This window comes from Bubalus kerabau, chromosome X (genome assembly GCF_029407905.1).
Source record: "Bubalus kerabau isolate K-KA32 ecotype Philippines breed swamp buffalo chromosome X, PCC_UOA_SB_1v2, whole genome shotgun sequence".
In the NCBI taxonomy this organism is placed as follows: Eukaryota; Metazoa; Chordata; class Mammalia; order Artiodactyla; family Bovidae; genus Bubalus; species Bubalus kerabau.
This window is the reverse complement of record NC_073647.1, coordinates 5,105,088-5,129,523: the sequence shown is the minus strand read 5'-3', so window position 1 is coordinate 5,129,523 and position 24,436 is coordinate 5,105,088. Positions and strand designations below refer to the sequence as shown.

At 43.6% G+C, this 24,436-nt stretch overlaps 1 protein-coding gene across 2 annotated transcripts in view; it reads right to left on the bottom strand.

Annotated features, from left to right (window-relative positions):
* Nucleotides 1-16,314: 16,314 nt before the first annotated feature.
* The window catches only part of LONRF3 (LON peptidase N-terminal domain and ring finger 3), a 36,161-nt gene continuing 28,039 nt past the window's right edge, over nucleotides 16,315-24,436 (bottom strand). For both annotated transcript variants that reach the window (XM_055565644.1, XM_055565645.1), the window contains 4 exons: nucleotides 23,417-23,575; nucleotides 22,379-22,541; nucleotides 21,232-21,381; nucleotides 16,315-17,896 (listed from right to left, as the gene is read on the bottom strand). In XM_055565644.1, the coding sequence (XP_055421619.1) occupies nucleotides 17,741-17,896; nucleotides 21,232-21,381; nucleotides 22,379-22,541; nucleotides 23,417-23,575 (628 nt within the window). In that variant the 3' untranslated portion in view covers nucleotides 16,315-17,740. The remainder of the gene's footprint in view (nucleotides 17,897-21,231; nucleotides 21,382-22,378; nucleotides 22,542-23,416; nucleotides 23,576-24,436) is intronic.

Genomic DNA, 24,436 nt, shown 5'->3' with positions numbered 1-24,436 from the left:
AAGCTAAACCCCGTTCTCATCCTCAGGTGCAAAAATAAAATAGCTGCCTTATATAAGGCTCTGCAGTTCCCCCACATTAAATGACAGTGGGTTGATCTGGTTTGCAGAGGTGTCACTGAGATCAAAGCCACTAATGGTGGGTATTCACTTCCAGCAGTCTCTGTATTAATCATCAATTTTCTACCTGACACGAGCAAGTATAAATGGAAATTTCCAGTTGTTGTCATAGATCGTGGAATGGGGAGAATGAGGGCTGCAGGGAACGTGTCTACTGGGCAGCTTAGCCCTTTTAAACTTGGAAAACTCTCAAGTTCCCAAGGCTAGGTCTTTTGTTGTTGTTGTTGTTTCTTGGTTTTTTTGGTACCTACCATCCTGATCTTCCTGTGTTTTCTTGCCCACACATCACTTTACAGGCAAGTATTGGGCTGGCCAAAAAGTTTGTTCGGGTATGTCTGGACAAACCACAATGAACTTTTTGGCCAACCCAATACATCTGGCTTGTAGTCATCTCTACCCCCACCTCACCCCTGCAAAAAAAAAAAAAAAAAAAAAAAAAAGGAGGCCTGCCCGTTCTTGCCAAGGAACCAGACTAGCAGGGATTACCTAGTCTGAGTAGCACCAGGCTTTTCAGAATTAAGCTTTAGGCTTTCTGCTTTTTGTTCTTTGTCCTCCCACTCTTTAAGGCACTCTCCCCAACCCCACCTCATCCTGAAGACATGTACACAATATATATACTCCCAACCTCCACTCCCCACTCAGAATTGAAGGCCTTCCTGACAATAGGGCCATATGACACAGCCTCAGACATTTGTAAATACCTACTTGTCTCCTCCTTGTTGAGTGGGCTGTAACCTTCACTTATTCCAGTTATGTAACCATTGGTCAGCCAATTCCCATAAGGCCCTTCTCTGACCTAGTTGCACCTCATAATTTAATGATTTCATAGGTTACAAGAGGTGCGGCTGCCAGGTTGCTATAGAAACTTTTGCTCCACTGACCTTTTCTCCCCCTAATAAAATGTTAAAACAAAGTTAAATCAACTATCCAATGAGGGATTGGGTATATTTTAAGCATAATGTGTTCTTTCACACTGGTGAATGCTCGAAAGCCTTCTACCTCAGACAAATTCAATTTGTCTCTTGGGTTTGGGTTTTGTTTTGTATTTTTACATTTTCAATCAAATAATCCTATTGAGTTCCCCCAAGGGAGAAATAACAAGCTGAAAATTACCCCTAATTGTGCATGCTCTTGCCAAAAGACTGACTTCATTGTCATGTCCAGACTCCACAGGCTGGAGTGGAAGAGGAAAAGCCAGGGAATTGATAAGATATGGAAAAGAGAGTTGGAGGTATGGAAGTCTGGCAAGCCTGAGGTCACACTGAAAAATGATCAGCTGAGAGTATGTTCTAGGCCCAAGGCATTAGGCCATGAAACCCCTGAATCCTGTGCCTGGGAGACCAATGAGCAGAGGTAAGGGGCCAGACCAGAAGTCATGCCCCAGGCAGGTGGCTGAGGAATAGCATAAGTCCTTAGAGCAAAAATTGAACTTGGGACTGAATAACTGCCCTCTGACATAAGGTTGGGGGCCATAGGTGCCTCCTGTCCAGCAGTGGGGCCACCAATGAGTAGCTTGGGAGAGCTATATAGACCCCCTTAAATCCATCTGTCTCTCAAAGTTACTCTCAAATAAAAATATGAAAAGCCTTCTTTCATAAGGACAACCTATATTTTTAAATATTTGGTAAAGTATTAAAAGGGCTTCCCTGGTGGCTCAGTGGTAAAGAACCCGCATGCCAAATGCAGGAGACATAAGAGATAGGAGTTCGATCCCTGGGTCGAGAGGGTCCCCTGGAGGAGGGCGTGGCAACCCACTCCAGTATTCTTGACTGGAGAATTTGATGGACAGAGGAGCCTGGCAGGCTACAGTTTATGGGGTCGAACAGAGTCAGACACAACTGTAGAAACTTAGCACGTACACACAAAGTATGAATAAGACCATATTTGGAGACTTTTGGTATTTTTGCTCCACTACCATATACCACCTTAATAGAAACTGTGCGTTTGCTATATAAACTTAGCAAACTTAGGGCCACACAGAGTGCCCCTCTGTCTTGGCCCACCTCACCATCTCCCACTATTTGTGGCCTTAATGTGTGTTGATCATTCAGTTGTGTCCAACTCTAAGCGACCCCAGGGACTGTAGCCCACCAGGTTCCTCTGTTCCTGGGATTTCCCAGGCAAAAATACTGGAGTGGGCTACCATCCCTTCTCTAGGGGAATCTTCCCAACCCAGGGATCAAACCTGCATCTCCTGCATTGCAGGCAGACTCTACTGTCTGAGCCACCAGGGAAGCCAGATATTCTTCCTTTATACAGATTCTAGAGCTGCCATGCTGTCTCAGGCTAATGTTTGGTTCCAAAGTAATAGAGAATCAAAGTTTACACAGAAATAATGTTGTATTACCTTTATTTACTAGTCTTCATGTCTGAGTCCAAGCAGGGCTGAGATGGGGCGGAAGGGGATGCATTCTAAAGCAACTTTCACTCCCAAGACAGCCCAGATTGAGCAGGGCTCACAGCTTCCTTACTCCCAAGGGCCCTAGGGCTGAACAATGTCTGTGGAGTCTAGTGACCTAGCCAAAGCATTGGGCTAAGGATGAGTAGTAATACAAACAAGGACCAAAGGAAGTAGGAAAGAGAAAAGAGAAAAGTGTTCCTCTTGCAAGCGTCTCTGATGGTTGGAGCACTGCTCAAAATTGCCTCAATCCTGGGGGACTTCCCTGGCAGTCCAGTGGTTCAGACTCTGAGCTTCCACTCTAGGGTACACGGGTTTGATTTCTGGTCAAGGAACTAGGGTCCTGCATGTGGAGCAATGCAACCAAAAAAAAAAAAAAGAAATTTCCTCAATCCTGGGAACACTGAGGCCATCACCGATCCAACTTTGAATGTCCCTGACACCTAGGAACACTTGTGGTTGATTTACTCTCAGGATATAGATGTAGGCCTGAATCGTAGTGGTCAGTGGTCTTAATTATAAGCCACAGAAACCACCTCTGATTTAAGGGAGAAAATGTATTCAGTACTTATTTATAGGTTCTTGGTAGCTCACAGAATCCCTGGGGGAGAGCTAGCCAGCCCAGGACATTCCTACAGTCATCTTCCATGGGTACTAGACACAGCAGCCTGGCCCCTTAATGCTCTCAACATTGAACTCCAACTATTGCTGCTGCTAGAGAGGCTCTGCCTTCCCCAGTACTCATCAGTGAGTGAAAGTGAAAGTCACTCAGTCGAGTCCGACTCTTTGCGACCCCATGGACTGTAGCCCGCCCTGTCCATGGAATTCTCCAGGCCAGAATACTGGAGTGGGTAGCCTATCCCTTCTCTAGGGGATCTTTCCAACCCAGGAATTGAACCAAGCTAGCAGGGAAGCCCTCATCAATGAGGACCTCCCCCAAATATTAGAAGGAGCTTTAGAGTCTAGAAAGTTAAAAAAAGGAGGGGGGGGGTAGGGTATTCATTTGCTAGGGCTATCAGAACAAAATAACATATATGGGTGGCTTAAACAACAGAAATTTATTCTCACTGTTCTGGAGGCTCAGAGTCCAAGATCAAGGTGTCAGCAGGTCTGGCTCTCCTGAGGCTTCTCTCCTTAGCTTTTTCAGATGACTGCCTTCTCAATGTGTCCTGGTGTGTCTCTTCCTTTTCTTATAGAAACGCTGGTCAGATGGGATTGGGGTCTACCCTAGTGGCTTCATTTTTACTTCATTACTTCTTTAAAGGCACTCTCCCCAAATACAGTCACATTCTGAGGTACGGGGTGGTGGGTTAGGGCTTCTTCAGCTTATGAATTTTGCAGGGGACACAGTTCAGCTTGCAACAGGGACAGATATTTGTTCTGTTTTTAGATCTTTTTTTTTTTAATTTGATTGGGTCATGCAACTTATGGGATCTTAGTTCCCTGACCAGAGATCGAACCTGTGACCCCAGCAGTGGAGGCATGGAGTCCTCACCATTGGACTGCCAGGGAAATCATCTGGAACAAATGCTTATTATTAAAGAAATTACCTTTAAGTAGATAATTAAGTGCTTCCCTGGTGGCTCAGATGGGTAGAATCTGCTTGTAATGTGAAAAACCCAGGTTCGGTCCCTGATTGGAAAGATCCCCTGGAGGAGGGAACAGCTACCCCACTCCAGTATTCTGGCTTGGAGAATTCCAAGGACAGAGGAGCCTGGTGGGCTATAGTCCATGGGATCGCATAGAGTCAGACACAGTAAAAATGAGGCCATTAATGTGGACCCCAATCCCAAATAAACAAGTGCTTATTTCCCTGAATTTGCCACCCTGCCTTGGGCACTATTAGTTTGGAATGGCTCGTTACTCCATCCCCTTGACCCTTCTAGGGCCAAACCAGGTTGTCTTCCCCTCTCACAATCTTGTCTAATGCCAGCTACATATCTTTCTCTACTAGTCTTCTATTGAGGTCCCCACAAGCTTTGTGGGGCACTTACTCAGATGAAAAGATCTGGAGTTCTTAAATCTCCTGATCTGATATTGTTTTAGATAAACTATTGCACTTTAAATTCCATCCTCTAATGGCAGCTAGTTCTTCTGTGAGTATCAGTGCATGTCCCAAGGACCAGAGGGGTGGAGATATCTAGGAAGATTTGACTATCATGTTCCTCAACATAAGTTCTAAAGAAGACGATTTAGAGTGTGGTCCTGCTGCCCTTGAAGGGATCACAGTGTATATGCACCATGTGTGCTCAGTCGCTCAGTCGTGTCCGACTCTCTGTGACTCCATGGACTGTAGCCCACCAGGGTCCTCTGTCTATGGGATTCACCAGGCAAGAACCCTGGAGTGGGTTGCCATGTCCTACTCCAGGGGATCTTCTGGACTCAGGGATCGAACCCACATCTCCTGCATTGGCAGGTGATTCTGGGAAGCCCCTTGTATGTACCACTCGAAGCTAAAAAAGTTTAGGTAAAGAGACCACGTTTTCATTATCAGAAATACACTATTTTCTTTGTGCAAGGTTCTTCGAGGTCAAGGAGGCATGTTAAGGCAAGAGTTTGTCTATCTAATGCTTATTTTGCAAAATTTCATAATCCTGTTTTGTAAATTGATAGTCATTAATTTTCCCCAATGGATGGCTATTAATATAAGTAATCTAGCTAAAATTATATTTCAAGAGAGTAAAATGAGGTCGTTTTATTTGTGAACTCCCCACATATACATCTCTGGGCTCAATCTTAGGGCCTCTTTTCTTTAGCCAAATAGGCAGAATGGTCCAGGCTTTAACCTCACAGCTAAGGGATGGAAGACATGTGGAAAGTGGAAAGTGTAAAGCTACTCCTGGCAAATGTGGGTTTTTGAATGGTGGAAGCCAGTGAAGGAAAGAAGGGGAGCCAAAACAAGACTCTTAAAAAAATATATCAACATGGCTTCCTGAGGTGTGGGTCTTGTTTTTATTTTGGCAAACCAAAATTGATGAGAATTATAATCAAAATGCAAATATATATTGAGAAGCCATAATGAAACTCTTCAGGAGAATAAGGCTAAGTCCATTTGTGTGAGATGCTGGGAACCTTGAGCTGAGCCAGGCATGCAGTGTTCAGAGGCTATTGGGGAAAAGAGGCACTGAGACCAAAAGGCCAGAACAGCATGGTGTGAGCCCCAGAAAATAATGGCCAAAAGTGTAAAGGAGGGAAACTGAATGGAAACATAACTATGGATCCAAGATGGGAGCACTTGGGTGTGTGGAGGTAGGGAAGCGGGCAAGGACAAAAACTACCAGATGAATAAAACAGAGGGGAAACTAGGAACTGAATGTCCAGTTGTCTTTAGCTTAGACTCTAGAATCGGAGAAAAACTATTTCAAGAAGGGCCCAGATCAGGAGCCAGAGAATATATAGAGCAGGAAGGTCCATAAGTGCATGTAAAGGGGGTCTAAGAGCCTGCAAATATATGTGCCTATGTATATGGCTTTCAGCAGATTCTCAAAGGCAGAATGACTTATATACATTTTCTATTTACACAGAATGGCCCCAGAGAGAGCCCATGAGTATTTATGCTTGCTTGTTTTCTGGGTCAATTCTAGGCTGTAGCCAAATAATCAGCATGCTGGGGAGACTAAGTCAGAGGAGGGTGTTGGGGGCAGTCTCTAAACTGGTCAGACTGTGAAAGTTGGGAGTTTAGCTCAAGTTCAAATTTAGCATGTTGTCCTGATATGCTGAACCAGCATCACATCCCTGAAATATTATGGGGCTTTCATGTTAACTTTTTGGTGACCCCAAACAAATACTATTAGTGTGGACTTTAGTGTGTAGAAAGTTCTTCCACAGAGAGCACATGAATGGGCTTCACTGATCTGGAGGAGGTCTGTAGACTGCATATATGCAAAGTGTATTCAAAATAGTGTGTGTGCCTTTTTCTAGAGAGCAGACACATAATGTTCTGCACTTGCAACACAATAAAGGTGATGACCTGTGACATACAGAAATATAAAGAATGATGAAACAACAAGGTCCTTCTGTATAGCACAGGAAATTATATTCAACATTTTATAATAAAGTATAATGGGAAAGTATCTGAAAATGAATATATATCCAGTTATTCAAGCTGGATAACTTTACTGTATGCCAGAAGCTAACACAAAATTGTGTCAATAAATCAACTATACTTCAATTTTTAAACTTTGTTTTAAAAAAAGAATGATGAAATAAGGTTAAATTTTGTGTTTGAAGATCAAAAAAGTTAAGAAGAGGTTGTCTTGGCCTGGAAGGACTTTCAAGCTTGTGGGGTCCCTCTGGAAGCTACAGTATAGGTCAGAGCTATGAAACTGAGTGTGAAATTGACAGCACTTGTGAGAGGTCCTCTGCTGCCAGAAGCCTTATGTCAGATCAGGGCAAAACATGGCTGGGGCAACTAGGAAAGCCATTTGATCAAGGTCTTACATTCACGACCAACCTCAGTGTTTGGGGTTATCTCACAACTACGCTATTTTTCATACATTCACAGAGTTTCATTGATAGGTCTGGATAAGCACAATATTCGCCATATAGCTTAAAGCTTGTGTCCCATTTTCAGATGACACTACATACTGCTAAGTCACTTCACTCATGTCCGACTCTGTGCGACCCCGTAGACCGCAACCCATCAGGCTCCCCCGTCCCTGGGATTCTCCAGGCAAGAACACTGGAGTGGGTTGCTATTTCCTTCTCCAATGCATGAAAGTGAAAAGGGAAAGTGAATTCACTCGACACTACATACAGTGCAATACAAATAAATTTCTATATAAATACTGGATTTAGCCTGTGAATAGCAAAGTCATACTGTATTAAACTGCTCTGTAATTAAATATATGAATGTGTTACCACAAATTTTATAACCTTATCTTTGACTTTTACTCATTTTTTTTCATATACTTGCTATAATTTTTTTAATTGCAGTAAAAAGCACTTAACATAAAACATACCATCTTAATCAACTTTAAGTGTAAAGTTCAGTTGTGTTAACTATGTTCATATTGCTGTGCAACAGATTCTTAGAACTTTTTAATCTTTAAACTATCCTCATTGGACAAATGCCCCACTTCTCTTATGACTCACAAAATTATATTGCATTACGTTTCTCTGTATTAAATACGTGAATGTGTTACTACAAATTTTGTAACCTTATCTTTGGTATTTCCTCATATTTTTGTTTGTTGTAATACACTGGAAGAATCATAAAATGCAAACAGTCTGGGACTTTCTCAGCTTCTGTGATTTTCTCACTTAATGGTCAAATTCAGCCACACATATAAGCCCCTAGGTGTGCCATCCCTCAATGAACAGGGAGAGAGTACAGTCTGGTCAGAGAGAGGAGTGGATGAGTCCCGGCCAAGCCAAGGGAAGAACCATGAAGACAGCTCTGATGGGACCAAGCTCCCCTCCATGATGAGAGAGGAGCAATCTGGAAGCCGACTGCTTGGATCCCTAGCTCCCTCCATGGCTTGAGTGCTCTGTGCCTCTAAACAGGTTCCTTAACCTCTCTGAGCCTCAGTTTCCTCTTCTATAACATGAGTATGGTAATGGTATTTGCCTTCCAGGATTGTTGTGAGCACTAAAGAGCACTGCCTGGTACATAGTAAGCACTCAATATATATTACCTGCTACTGGTATTGTTATTATTATGAACCTCTCCAGCTGGGAACACCTGGGCTAAGGACTTGTCAATCCATCTTAGTGAGATGAATGATGAAGAATCAACTGTTTAATTCCACTGAAATCCTAGGCCAGGAGAATAGTTTCAGGCTTGTGGTTTGAAGGGGGTGGATGTTGAGGGATGATCTTAAAGAAAAGCATAGAAGGGATTGTTGTCTATTATGTCCATCTCAACAGTGGTTGAAAAGGTTGGTCTGAAAATGTCTTGTCAATCACACCATCTTGGCGTCCCCCCAAGACCGCTCTTAAAACACGAATAAATTATCTGAGTCCACCAGAAATCTGGACTCCTAACACTTTGCATGTCCACACACACTAATTTTCAGGATTACTGTTTCCGGAAAATAGCTATTGGCATTGGGGGTAAGTTGAGAGATGGACAAAGGAAAATGACCCAGAGTTGGTGCTGTGCTGGTAAAAGTGTAGCAACCTGTTCTGTGGAAGAGAAGCCCTAATTTCTAGTGTGCTGTACATCTCCCACCATGGCTGATTTCAGTGACCAACCTGATGTCACTGAACAAGAGGTGCTCAGTGAGTGGCGTACTGTGATATAGCATTTCCACCTACAGGTGCGGGAGGGCTCAATAACTTCAACAGCATGAATGAGAGTGAAAAGTAGTACAACAATTAGGAAGTGATAAACTTGGAGTATCCATTACTTTGTTTTTAACATAATTTATTTAATTGTAAGTTTATACAACTCATTTAAAAATAATGGCCATGTTTAACAACCAGCTTGTAAAATTTCTGAAATCTTAACAGTTGTCTTTCATGAGGTCAATAAGCCAGCTCTAGTGCCCCACTATAGGGGCCCCGTTTATGTCTGGTTGATCAAGGTGAGAAGATTCATCTGGGTCCATTGTGCTAAAGCCTCCGGATCTTATAAAGCACAACCCTTCACTCCAGCCCAGCCAACTCTTTTCTTTCCCTACTCTACCATGGCCTCCCCACTTCTGAAGGTTTCAATCACTCCCCAAAGCATGTCCCTCCCACAACCATCCCAGCTTCTCTTTCTCTCGTCTGGATCATAACAGGGCTCCTGGGCTCAACAGCGGGAGTCAGGCTGTGCTGAAGCGGCTCCCATGGCAGTTGGCAGTTACCCCATGAACCCTGACTTGGCCGGTAGGCTGGGCTCTCCCATGCTAGCCCACCTCCTTATCCCAGAAGTTCACTGCACAGGTCTCCCCAGACAGTGGCTGGTGCTTTCAATCAGGATAAAACAAAAGTGTGAGACACTGGGGCCTGCTTCCCTATCAGGAATTGCCAGGCCTTGGATCCTGTGCTCTGTTGGACTGAACTGCTCACAATATTACACACCATTGGCTGATGCTCTCTTTATGAACTTAATAGATTTTTTTCATGTGTTTCTTCTGCCTGGAATGTTCTTCAATCCCTTTCCATACTTTCATCTGGAAAACTTCTCATTCTTTAGGATTCAGCTTCTATATCACCTCCTCCAAGAAGCTTTCCCTGAATACCTCCCCAAGCAAAATTAGGTGCTTTTCCTTTGAAGAAAGTAATGCTCTGTGTATCTATGTAATACCCTGCATTTTCTTCTCTAGGCTTTGAGCCTCTCAAGGGCACAGATATGCTGTGTTCTTCTCTGTAGCCCAGTGCCTGGCATATAATGTGTCCTGTAAATACTTGTCCTGCCCTTGCAGGACCTGGACTAAGAATTACCACTGTAGCTGAGCCTCTGTTTTGCTGCCAGTTCCTATAGGTGGAAAGGCCTCTGGTGAATACCCTTCCATCTGAACTTTGAAGGAGATGTGAGCATCAGAAGATCCATTCCCTTTTCACTTATCTATTTTTCAAACACAAAGATTGTGTTTAACTTACAATTAATGAGGGAACTGGTAAGATGTCACAGGCTATTCTAAGGAGAATGCAAAACACCTTTTTCAACTTAAAAAAATCCTTTCATCTGTGGATTTATAGTCCTGTATTATGGATGGCCGACAAAACCCCACCCCTTTTGGCACCTGGCTCCCAGTGGGAAGGATGAGGTAGACAGCCTTCTTTGTGAAGTTGTTTCATTAATGATGAGGCTTTAAAAACATTCAGGATGGACTTCCCTGGTGGTCCAGTGGTTAAGAATCCACTTGCCAATGCAGGGGACATGGGTTCGATCCCTTGTCCAGAAAGATTCCACATGCCATGGAGCAACTAAGCCTATTCGCCAGCCATAACTACTGAGCCCGTGCTCTGGAGCCAGTGCTCTGCAACAAGAAGCAAATGCAATGAGTAGCCCAGGCATTGCAACGAGAGTAGCCCATGCACAGCAATGAACACCCAGTGCAGCCAAAAACCAACACAAAAGACAAACAAAACAAAACAAAAACATTCGGGAAAGATGGAAACAGACCAGGCACTTGATGGGATTATTGGACCTAAGAACCAACCTGAAATCTCTTGCTTCTCGTCTTCCTATTAGATAGATGTCTTTTGGTGGGGGGTGGGGGGCAGCTGTCAGAATATAGGAAATGTGAGGCCTGAGAAATGAGAGTGGTGGAGTTCATGAAAAGCAGTTTAAGGACTGTGGAGTCAGACAGCCTGGATCCCAAGGTCAGCTGCATGGCCTTCAACAAGTTGCATTCTTTTTCTGAAGCGCAGCATCCTCCTCTGTAGAACAGGGATGATAACAGGACCCACCTCAGGACTAAACATGATAATGTGGAGCACAACACCCCGCATGTCGTTCATTATCGGTCAAGGGGCGCTGCTCGCACAGAAAATGTTGCTATCACCCTTTCTGCAGCTTCCCCAACCAAGTGTCCACCAGGTGAGTCTGTGGCACCCTGTGGGAGGAGCTCACAAAAGCGGTGAAGGTCGAAGGCTCTGGAATCAGATTGCCCAGGTTTTCATCTGTATGACCCTAGGCAAGTACTGTAACCAGGCTGTGCTACAGTTTACTACCTATAACATGGGGCTAGAGATCTACTTCACAGATTAGAGTGAAGATCTCACGAGAAGCTAAATATTTGAAAACCTAGAAAAGAGCCTGGCATGCTGGGAACACTCAGTGTATGTTAGTTGGGCCTTTGAACATCTAAGGGTGTAAGAACATGACTTGTGCTTCCTGAAGACATGACTTCAGTCTTGGTTTGGGCATAAGTGGCATCCCCAACCAGGATGGAAGATCAAATCCAGTCACCATGAGAAGAGAATGCATGAAGTTCTTCTCAGAAGGCAGTAAAAGGAAGTTACGTGAGTTGTCATGATTAACCACTTCCTCTTTCCCTCCCTCCAGTTGGAACTCATCCTTGTAGACTGCTGAAACCAAAGTGCTTAACTCCATTTGTAGACTTCCTGCTCTCCCAACCCTCAGCCCTGGTCCTCTTATGAAAGTGCTCACTGGGGCTTGTAGGAGAAGCACATGGTCCAAAGGGTCAGTGATCTCCCCTTTTCCTGTGACTGTGTTGGATGGTCCCATAAAGCACCTCTAAAAGCCAAGAGAAGCAAGATTTTATAGCAAAACTTGACTTCTGTTAGGTAAGCTATTTGGGTACTTAATTTTGTTGCACTTGTGGTATCCATAAATTGTTGATATCAACTTATTGAGAGGCAGGTGGTCTGCAGGGGGGCTAGTGGGAAGCACTTCACTAAGTGGAGGAAAGGGTTTTTTAGGACTTTGTAATGCAACGATGACATTGGGTCATACATGTCTGGACAGTAAACATGGCTGACCAGTCAATGTGAGGATCAATTGAAACGGGGAGATCAGTTGCAGAAAACTGGAAAGGGTGGGAGAGGTGAACTCTGAGATCTAGAGCAGGGCTCCTTGGGGCCTCCCCCTCCTCTGCCTTGACCAGGGCATGGCTCTGCAGTGGGCTAACCATGGACAAGTCTTGCTGGGAAGTTTCTGCATTGCCTGGAAGGCAATATGGAGAGTATTGACATCAGCTCCTTCCCATCCCACCCCAGTCCCTCCTAGGAGTGAAGAAATCACAGAACATAAGAGGGGACAGGAAAGTTTAAACATCTGGGAGCCTGTGGGTTGAGGGCATTTGTCCATCCCTTCTCTGGCTCCTGTTTTGTTTTGAGACCAGGAGTTCCTTCTAGGGAGGCATCTTTGGCCGTGGAGAACTCAAAGGGTGGATCCCAGAAGACAGAAAGCAGAAAGTGTTGGCTTTGGCTTTGATCGAACAAGACCTTCTTTTTAGATGATTCAATCCAGTTCTCCAGAGAGAATTAGGTGGCATTCTGGGCAGAAGCCCTGCCCTGAAGGGAAGACTGTGCCTTTGGCCTGTGTGTGCTCTATCTCATGAGAACCAGACAGCAGCAAATGAGGCATAGAAGGGCCATGTCCAACAGAACCAAGCATTCCCTCTGGGACCTGGCTGGTAGGAGTTCAGATTTTTCTCAATTACCAGAGAGATTCTGTTACAAAGAACAAGGTCAGGCCCAAGTGGAGTTTTCTATCATTTTTTAAATTGTTCTACTCCTATGTTTTTTCTTTCTTCAGCAGTAAAATGGAACCTGTGTAAAGTCCTCAATGGCATGAGACTAACACCTGTATGCTAAAGGAGGTGAGATGTTACCGAAGCTCTTGTGAGTGTCAGCTCAGTCAACATCACTCACTGTCCTAGCCAATTTTACCAGTTTTCCTGTCAAACGGCTCATGCTGTGGGCCTTAGCTTCAGCCTATTGTTGAGACACCATTGAATCGAAATAAAAACATGTAATTTGCTTTCATGAACATTTTATCATGCCAAAGAAAATATACTAGGTATTGTGCTCTGCTTTAAACAAACCCAATATATGAACGGATTGACAAAGTAGTGGCAGGTTATTAGCAAAAAGTTTCAACATAATTAGTAACAACAAGCTTTTCTGGTGCATTTTAAAACAATTAGTTTAATCAGTTCACACCTGCCTCACTGTCACATACATAAGGTCTATTTCCTTGAAACATCTTCCAGTCAAATGTATTACAACCAATAGGAACAAGAACAAAATCGATGTTCTTATCGCTTTCAATTCAGCTTCTGACAAAAAAATACTGAAGTCATTGGGGCAATTCTTGCCCTACAGTATGGGTAGAGTTGTGTTAGGTACAAAGTGAGACAATAGGAAACATTTTTAAATGAACAACAAGCTTTCACAGAGACTGTCTCTATCACATTGTTATTACAACATAGATGAGCTGAAACTTCATTTGTATAGATTTAGAGGAAAGAAGACCCTAAAGAGACAACAAGCATATAGAGGTAGTTGAATAGCAATAGGGGAAGAAAAAAAAGAAGCATTATATCTATTCCCCGTTTGGGTCATTACAATGCAAGAGTAAAATGGCTGCTTAACAAACAATGGGAATTACAAACACAAAGACACATTTGCCACTGTTTAAATGGCTTGCTTGATATTTTAATCCTGGCATTACCAAGAACTGCATAAAATGATGGAACTAGTTTATCTAAGGTAAAGCCTATGAAGCCACACTGAACTATTTGCTCTCCTTTGATTTTGTTGTTGTTTATTATCATTGCTTTGACTATAGATAAATGTCAAGCAACTTTTAAAATGAAGCATAAGCTACAGTGTTGCTTTGTAAACTTGTTAATCACGTTTGCTGCGACAAGGTTTTAAACGGCTACACAATCACGAAGCAAAAGCTTTAAAATGACACCAGGAACACAGATTACAGGCACTTCTCTCTCAAGGTTAACTTAGCGCATTTGAAAACACCCATTTGTAAGGGGAAATGTCTTCATTTCACCTCTGGTTGTGCATAATCCAGATTATTAAATAGTTGAACAGTGGGAGCTATCATTCTAAGAGGAACCAAATGCATACATTTGACTTGGCTCCTTTTCCTTCTTTCTTGCACTCAGAAAAGGCCACAAATCGCAGGCCATGCAGCTGGCTGCTTCTCAGAACTGTCTTCGATCAAATCAAAACCTCATTCCTCATGCCCAAGAATGGGCTGAAAATCTGTCCTTTTCTCTTATTTGGGATGCCTTCTATTTGCATCTCGATTGCACATCTCTGCTATGATTCTGCCTTGGGAAACAGAAATGGATGCAAAGTCAACATGTTGGGAACTCAAGGAATGAGTCCCTGAATAACACTCCCATCTTGGAAAAGGAGTTGGTGAAGGGAAACATAGTCCCCAACGGGTTCCAGTCCATCAACAGCATGTGATCTATTGGCAGTGAGAGACCTCTGGGTGCTGTGAACCAGCCTCAGAGCTCCACCGCTCCAACACCCAGTCACAGGGGACTATGTGAACCCAGTCCAGCTCCACAAGCAGAACTGGAAGCGCCACATGCGCAGTGATTTGGCTGGCCCCAGAGTGCTATGGCAGCAGTGGACTAGGTGCAGTCGTCCTTCAGAAAAGGCAAATTGTTGACATAGTCAGTTCTCTACCCCACTACATAAGGGGCAAGCACTCTTTTCTCCAAGTTATCTACAGAAAATTAGTTTTTATCATTTTCATTTTCTACATTTTGCTGGTTATTAGCTAGCAGCAATAATAGTACAGTACAAAGCAGAAAGGCATAATGTCTGCTTGGTACCTAATATATATATACACAAGTACACACACACACAAATACACACACACATATATATATATATGCACATCTATATACACCTATATACATCTTTATACACACACACACACACACACACACACACAGGGAAAATAACCTACTAGGAAAAGACTAGGTCAATCACAATAAACTAGCTGAATAAATGGCACTGACTACCAAGGGGGAAGTCTTGTCCTTCTGGCCTAGATTTAATTTTATGTTTTTACTGTGTATACTCTTTATTCTTAAGCTTTGCAGCAAAATCAATTCACAAGCAGCAAAATAGTCATGTCCAATTGATTACCCCATTCAAATACATATCAAAGAAAGTCAAGGCTTAGCTTTGCACCTTGCCTCCCACCACTACTGAAATAAAAGCTTGCTATAAAACAATCCAAATGTGTATCAAGGGTACTGGGAAGCAAGTTGCATGTCTGCCTAGCCAAGATCTATTGCTACAGTTAGGTCCTCACTCATCAATGTGAAATATCCTATGATGTGGAATTTTATACATTTTGGAGGGCAAGAAGTGATGAGTTGGTTATTCTATGGAGTTAGAATTTAAGGATTCCATTATACCAGAAATTCTAGACCTCCAAACAACACTACTTTTTAGTCCTCTTGAAAGAGGGAAAATTTGCTGGCATGGGATTTCCCCCTTATTTCTAACTCTCACTTGTTTTCCAGTCTTTTCACTTTCCCAAACAGACTTGACCCCCAAAAGAATTACATGTAAATCATCAAGTTATGGTCTGAAAATCAGAGGTGTGAATTCCCTCAACCAATTGTAAAGGGGTTGGAAATGGGTATTGTATGTAAAGGCAGGGTTTTATGGAAATGTAGCCCCTGATGATATTCTGCAACTATGAATAATCTAATCATAGCAGTCACTTGTTGAATGACTCCTATGTGCTAGGCACTATGCTAAGTGATGTATGTATATTATCTCACTTAATGTTGTATTAATAACAACCCTACATGCAGTATTTATCATCACCATTTGCTAGATGACAAACTGGTTCTCAGAAAAACTGAAATCACAAAAGTAACACATCTAGCATCAGAGACACTTATGACCCTCTTTGCTGCATTTATGCTAGATAATAGGAAACTATTGTCCTAGGACTGTATTCTGACCATCTGGTTGGGCACCAGGTGGGAACGGGAGCCTTTCATTTCCTCCTCCCTGAGCCTGGGAGAGTTTGCTTGGGCAGTAATCACTCCTATACTTCCATTTTTTACTGGCCCAGTTGGGCTCCAAACACCCAACCTGGGACCACAATGTTCTGACAACACGGTGTTCGTTAAGAAAGTGCAGAAGAGGTTATTTGGTTTCTGCTTACATGAATCTCTTTTCTGTTGCCTGGATCAACTCATTCTCCCTTTTCTGTTTCTGGCCACAGGTGGTGATGGAAGCAGTCAGGCTGATTACTTGAGGCAATAACCTCTCACAGGAACAGAGTGGATGGGCTTCACATGAGTCACGCATCACAGCTGTCCAGAGTCACACGGGGGATTATTTACGTGAAGGTAGGAATAACACAATTCATTTCTTCCCTGCCCTAATCTTTTCACTTGGTTGTTATAACACTCCTGTTTTCAGGTTGTCCTGGCACTAAAGAAACCAAACTGCACTAAGCAAGCTAAACAAGACCTCACTCTTACCCTCTTATCACTGTTCCTCCCCTGTGTTGAAATCTTTAGCCCATCACAACAAGGAGGGAAGATCATGTTTATATAAAATAATGGATTAACTGCCTGCTTCCTTTGAAAAGACTTAAAAACCAAAAAGGTAGTTTGAGAGTGTTTTTTTAAAAGGGTTCTACATCTTTTTTTTCCTGGTTTCTTTACACTTTTAATAATTAACCATCCTCATCAAGTGTTTCCACACATGCTAGCCAGGCCATGATCCTCACAACCCTGACTGACAAGAGGCAGGGTATGGAGGCTAACTGGGCATGGCTGTGACATGCCAGACTGAAAACCATCACCTCTGAAGAGTTACATATTCTCCTGCCTTCCCATTCTAACTGAATTGGAGAGAAATTAAGATATAATTAGATTGCTGAAATAAATGCCTATGGGAGATTGTAATAAAATATACTCCTCTAATTCATCTCTTGAGTCCAGAAAAATAATTCCTTCATCCTACCTCCATAGCAAATGGATTATTTTTATTGCACCCTGGCTTATTCCATAACCTATGCCGAATCCCATAAGTGTTTTCTACTGTTGCATTCAAATTGAAAGCAAAATAGAATCTGTAAAGATAGATGATCTTAGCATGATGCTGAACTTCCTTTAAGCATCCAATTGGATAGATACTGAAATGGTTCAAGAACTGGGGTCACATGTAGCACAAACCGTTAAAGCAAAAATCACACATTTCTAGTATTGTTACTTCCCCCTAGGTACATGGTAAACCACAGCAATAAATAAAGTAGTATTTTTCAGTAATGCACACTTAAATAGTTGCAAACACACATGTAGGGGAAAAAAAGATATTGTAGTGCAAAAAATAAATTATTAAAACAGAAATAACTATGAACATTATTTTACACAATGCTATATAAAATCTTAAAACATTTGGAATGAGATCTCAAAAGTCAGTAAGATAATGTAACAACATGATTAGGAACTGGGTATCACATTTCAACCACACAGTCATTCCTCTATGAAAGACAGAAAATTAAAGCAAAACCACTTTAAACTTTGAGAAAATTTTATGTCAAAATCAAAAAATTTTTTTTTCTTCTGGGCTCTTAAACAACCTCTGCTGTGCATGTAGTTGTGCAGCATGTCAAGAAGCATCTTCAGAAAGAAAGTTGCAAACAGATCACATTTTTCTGGTCTTTTCACTTAATTTCTCTCTGATCAATAGCAGGAGAGTGATTCTGTTTGATACTTCCTTCTAAGATGTTATTGCAATTAGATATATTTACAAGATGACTCCCCCGCAGTGGTGGGGGAGCGTGGGGGCTCCTTTTCAGCAATCCACTCACTAGTTCTGGTTTCGGGATATAAAGGCCAGGACTCGCCGAATACCATTCAGCCGATCCTTCAGGGACCTCATTGCTAGGAACGGGAGCTGAGCTCGGCTTTCCAGTGGAAGAACCGCTAACGTCCACCAGCACCAGGCCGGGCCATTCGGGTTGATCTGCAACAGAGAAATGGTATGGGTTCATCCTATTCCCACAGAAGCAATCCCAGTCTGCAGGCTTCCAAAGCTGCCAGGAAACAATCCAGGTGGAACTGCTTCTGTGTGTGGCAGAGACTGCTAATTACATCCCATCCCCAATATCTATTTCCCTTTATCTTAGCTGGGCATACAGCCACTGGGGCTGAGGGGGGGAAGCTACACTGCTCAGTCTCCCTTGCAGCCATAAGACAAAGTCCTGGCTAATGAGATGTAAGAGGCATTGATGCATATAACTTCTGGGTCATTCTCTGGGAAAGGGGCATGTGCCCTCGCCTTCATCTTTTTCTCCCTTTCCCCTGGCCAGAATGTGGACATAGTGATGATCACTTTCTTCACTCAGGAGGATGAGGGCAGTAGTTACAGGAGGGTAGAGCTTTGTCAGGAATGAGCCTGGGTGTTTGAAGATCTCACGGAATACGGCTGCCCTAGCTCCCCATCTCTATGACTTTTGCTCTCTATCTAGTTTACACTACAGTTATTTTTGGTAGTGGTTAAAGCAGACACATTGATATCTTAACAAATACCCCATACCTTCTAGCCAGTGTGATTTCATGAGCTGAACTAGCTACTGCAGTCAGCCCTCCATATCCACAGACTCAACCAACTATGGATTGAAATTGGTTGGCTGGATCTGCAGACGTGAAACCTGTAGATGCAGAGGGCTGGTTGTACTCATTGCTCTGCATCACGTTATAGAAGGGGCCTCCTGGAACCAATCCCCTGTGGAGACCGCGAGATGACTATTCAGCCTCTTCCACCTCTTAGATTCTGTTTAGACCCTTTGGCCTGGTGTGCAAAGCATGTGAGCCTTCAGTTCTTACGGCCTCTTAGGCTTTGTGTGTCTCTTACCTCCCTTCCTTTCCCTGTTTTTGGCTGAAGGCAAGAGTCTACATATGCCAGATCACTATATGGGCCACACTTAGCTTCTCCCCAAAAACCACAGCCAATGGTTCACAGTCCCAAAGGAAAACTTTGCAAAAATTCCAATTGCAAAACACAGTCACATGGAAATATATTCCACCCCAGGTTTCCTCGAATAAAGAGCTTTCCCACCCCACAGAAATCCTGCACCAAAATTCTGTCAGCAGTGGCCCAGGCACACATTGTAGGCATTGATGACTTATTTTCTCGTTTGTTGTTGTTTAGTTGCTCAGTCATGTCCGACTGTTTTGCAACCCCATGGACTGAGCCCTCCAGGCTCCAGTGTCCATAGAATTTTCCAGGCAAGAATACTGGAGTGGGTTGCCATTTCCTTCACCAGTGATTCTTCCCCACACAGGGATCAAACTCATGTCTCCTGCATTGCAGGTGGATTCTTTACCACCGAGCCACCAGGGAAACCCAACTTATTTCCTACTAAGCCCCAAATGAGCTTCCTGCCCACATCCTTTGGAAGGTTGGCTTTAGGATTGCAGAGAACCACATTCTGGTCAAACCATCTACACATGGGATTATTTGCCTCCAAATTGGTCACCTAATTTTCTCCCAACCCTTGCTTCCTCTTTGCTTCTCTATGCCTCTAGATTCATTTGGATTCTTTTTGTCCCTCGCTGCAGTCTGTAACATCTCCTCCCTCCTCTGATAAGTTCTGAATGTTAGATCAACATATCCTGAACTGTATTTCCCAAGATCATTAAGAAAGATATTTAAGCTGATGTTAATACATGTGGCAGTTTCTAAGAAACCCCCTCTGGAGCCTTAGAACATTCTTATTAATGGCACTACTGGGGCTTATAGAATGGAATTGCTCAAACTAGATGTGATTTTATTTTTTTTTTTGCTGCTGCTGCTGCCAAAGCAACATGATAACAGTCCTCATAAGAAATGAAACAGAACCCAAGATTTCAGCTTTCTGTGTCACTGAGCCCTTATGAATCACTCTGTGGCATCTGTGTTTTCTTTTATGGAAGATGCTGTCACCATTACTGATCTCTATCTTCTGCCTGACTGGGGGAGAATGCTTTCCAGAAGATGAAGGGGAATATTCAACTTGATCGTGAGCTTTCTCAGAGCTCTGTCATAATCATGAGTCACACTGGCCCAGAGCCAGAAGCCTGATCACTGGGAAGCATTAACTGCCCTTCTCCCTCCAACATTCATGATGCCTTTGAATACGGGGAAGGAGCCACATTCGTGGTCTGGAGAAAACAAGACACTTCAGCCCATTAGGGAAGAGATTGGTGTTTTACAGCCTCAGAAGGCAAGAGGAAGAAGGAACTTTAGAGACCTCGTCGTCTACCTCCCTCATTTCAGAAATGGGGGGAAAGTTGACAAAAGGGAAAGGACTTGCCCAAGGTCACATAGCTAGAGGTAAGGAGGATCAATCTTTTAGCATGGATGTCAGAACCTACATACTCTATTTTACTATTGTGACAGAGTCAACAATGAGTATAAGTCAAGAGTCAAGGAAGTTATGGGGATGATATTGCAGAAGCTAGCTCAGAATGTGGAAAGGTGATGGTGTGAAAATATTAATATTTGACTACAACACCTCCAATCTTGTCCTAGAGAGACAGTATTCCCTGATTTATACTAGGCACAGAAAGCTTAAGGAAAATTAGCTACCGTCACTTTCCTGGGGAGCTTTTTCTGATCTGTAGCTGGATCTCTCACACGGACCTATCCCTCCAGGAAATAGACTGATCTGTTAGAATCTAGTGAGCTCTTTTCTAGTAGAGAAAAGGGTAGATTTAAGGATTGGGTCAGTTTTATTAGGAAACTTGCTCATCCATAACGAGGACAATGATAAGGGTCTAGACCTCCAGGGCTAAGCTTCGAGGGAGCTGGGTATGAAAAGTTTCTGTGGTCCTGCAGCTGGAGCCCTGTAAGGTGGCTGGCCCTGAGCAATGGGGAAGAGAGCAACCAGGAAGAGAGTTCTGAAGCCCCTGAGACATGGCAGCCTTTGGTCTCAGTTCCCCTAGATCCCCTTCTCTTAGGCCTGGCCTTCTGTGAATCCTGTCATCCTAACACATCACCACAGTGGGCATCTGGACTCCCATGAAAGACTCTTCTGTTGATGGTGCCTGTGTTCCCATCCTCTCACCTAACTAATCTCTCAAAACCTGTCTTGGATCCAAATTCCTACTGCTTTACTTTAGTTATCCCAAGTCTGACTTGGGGTCCTTTTGTTCTTAACCATGATGCCCATTGCCTAGCCAAATGAGACCAATTTGGATCCATCTTCCCCTCTACACTAAATTTGCTGGATGGAAACCACACACCCATCTAATCACAAAACCCAGGCTCTCTTATCTGGTGGGAATGACTGATTACAAAAAGACATTTTCATATACCTGGGGATCAGCATCTTTCTCTGGCATTGGACCAAAATGATTGAGTATCCGGTTCTTCAGAGATGATTTGAGGGAATGGAACCATGATGACGCTTGCTCATAAACACAGCTATGTAATCCCATGAGCTCAGCACAATCCTCTCCTTGAACCTGAAAGTACCAAAGTAGAATGAAGTGTTCTGTACCTTCTCCATCACACCTAGAACCCGTTTTGACACGTGGCTCTTTGAGCATCCCTCCTGCCACCGTCTGGGAAGGCTCACCCTTCTGGTTGTCTGCTGTGTGATGTGTGAAAGGCTCTTCAACTGGATGATGGACTGTGTGGAAATACTGCTGAGGGTGGTGGATTGGAGAAAGGTTCAGCTGCGTAAATGAGCTGAAACAGCCAGGCATATAGAAAACTAGCGATGCAAACTGGCCTGAGTGGATGCGTGCTGTTCAACTAGGTTGTGCTGGTTCACACCTCTCTCCTTTTCATTTTTGACATCTGCTTTCCCATTGTTCCCTAGGAAGAGGGACATGACTGTGTCTGTGTCTCAGCATGTAACTCTATCTTCCAAGGCAAATACATTTATTCATTGAGCAAATGTTTATTACTCTTGTACTATGTAGTGAATGTAAATATCAATGATTATGGGATAATTTACCCATTAATTCAGAAAACCCAGGATTAACTGGACATGTCCTCTTTCTCCCTTATGGAATGATGGATTATCGGGAAGGGCTCTTGGCCACGTTGCACGTTTAAAAATAGAAATGTGCACGTGAATCTACAATTGTCTCAAAAGAAAAAGTTGTAAAAGATAAATAAATAAATAAATAGATAGATATATGTAGATCCAGCTCCAGATCTTGGTATCCCTGGCAGAGACCCAGTTCCAGTGCGAGTGGGCTGCAGGGTTGATCTGGCTTGGAAGCTTTCATGCACAGATACGACTCAGCAACTAAACAGGGGAAGGCTGGACACAGCTGCGCACTGCTGTTCCACAATCCACCTGCAGCCCGGCAGCATTCAGTGTGGCTGCAGCACATGGGGAAGAAATCCCCAGGCTCCCATCAGTGCCGAGAAATCCTCCTGCAATCATCTTGATCTGCCAAGCTACATGGCGAGCCTGGCTTCAGAATTCTTGGCACCGGCCACCCTCACCTTTTGGTCTTCAATGTATTCGATGTCAGCTGTGTTGTAACCATCCCGCTGGCCCTGATGGAGGACCTTGAAGCGCCTCTTGCCTATGCTGTCGACCACTGAGCGGCCATCAGCAAAGAACTGAACATTTCTGATCTCTAGGATGCAGCCATATTCTGCAAACCTGTTTAGAGGGAATGGAGTTAAGAAAGTAAATTCTTGATAAGCTGTTTCCCTTGCCCGCTATCCCCACTCCATCTCTATACCCCATGTTGTGTCTTGAGGGACTTCTGCCTTCTTGTCTGTCCCAGGGTCTATGGCTGCAATAACACCACAGGAAATGCTTGTGTGAAAACTGATCTTAATGTGTAACTGTCACCGTTTATTGTACTGTACTCAGTACTTTATCAGAGAAGGCACTGGCAACCCACTTCAGTACTGCTGCCTGGGACATCCCATGGACGGAGGAGCCTGGTAGGCTACAGTCTATGGGGTCACTAAGAGTTGGACACGACTTCACTTTCACTTTCATGCACTGGAGAAGGAAATGGCAACCCACTCCAGTGTTCTTGCCTGGAGAATTCCAGGGACGGGGGAGCCTGGTGGGCTGCCGTCTACGGGGTCGCACAGAGTTGGACACAACTGAAGCGACTTAGCAGCAGCAGCAGTACTTTATGTGCATTATTAACCCCCCAATCCTTCCAACAAACCAGAGAAGTAGGCACTATTATTGTACCCATCCTACAGATAAGGAAACTGAGTCACAGAAAGGTTGAGTTATTTGCTTGAAGTCAAACTTCCTCCAAGGCTGGAGCCAGAATATGAACCCAGGCAGTTTAATTCCAGGGCCCATACTCTTATAAAACAAGTTTTAGAATATGTATCAGCCATTTAACAAAAGGTTGATCCTGGGGTGCCTTTAAACAGGCAGCCTCTCACATGATAAAACTAGGGGCCAGAGGGACCCTGATCCTTACAAACGCACCTGGAAGGGCCCCGAAGTAAGACCACAAATCCTTTCCACCCAACCTCCCTTGATGCACCTAACTCCTCGCTTACCCTTTGACAGGATCTCCAAGGCACATGCCAAACTGTCGTGTGCCTGTCTCAATGCATCTACGGATCATCAGACGGTAGCAAGGCTCAAAGATGTGCAGGGGACAAGGAACCGTGGGGTAGGCCATGGTGCACACGAAAATAGGCACGTTCTTATTTAAGCTGTCAGGAAGAGCAAATGACATGGATCTCACAGCATGGGAACAGAACAGAGAAAGGCTGGTCGAATTTCACCATGTGGATCCCCCACAGGAAGACAAGGAGGCATAAAGTGTGGACAGCTGATAAAAAATAGTAAAATGCATCTGATGCTGTAGGCTGAGTCCCATTAGCTGATGCACAGGTTAGCCTAAGGGCTATGATTAAAATGGATATTCTATACATTCTAATTTGGGTAATGAAGTTGTCTAGTACCTTAACATTGTCGATGATAGTTATACCTCATATTTTTCTTTCTTTCATACTCTCCACTCCAAACAATCTCTCCAGGTGTCTTGCTGGCAGTATGGGGAAGGGCACTGGTGGTAAAAGTGAACCCAGCTCTCCAGAGGGATGGTGGGAAAATCTCTGCAAGATCCCTGTGAGCATCTCCCATTTGCAAAGCTCCCAGAGGATGTGCATGGCAGGTCCAGCTGGGAGGAGGGAGCAGTAGAGAGGCAAGAGTAATATAGCCCAGTGATGCTCAAATGCTCCTGTGCATTGGAGTCACTGGAGGCCCTTAAACACAGACAACCTGGCCACTGCACCTCGCCCTCCCAGAGACACTGGTGCAGTGGCTCTGAAATCAAGACCTACGAGTCTGCCTCTCAATCTGTGCCCATGAAGATTCAGACACACAGCCTGATGGAGAACCACCAACCAGGCCAGCTCCTCCCGATCACAGTTCTGTTTGTCCAGTAAATCCAACACAGGGACATCTGAACCTAAACCTGCCAACAAATATAAGATTGTCTGCCCAAATCTCAAAAGGATTAAATTTGATTCCCCTAAAGGAATATCCCCAGTAAATTGCAGTTTTTATTA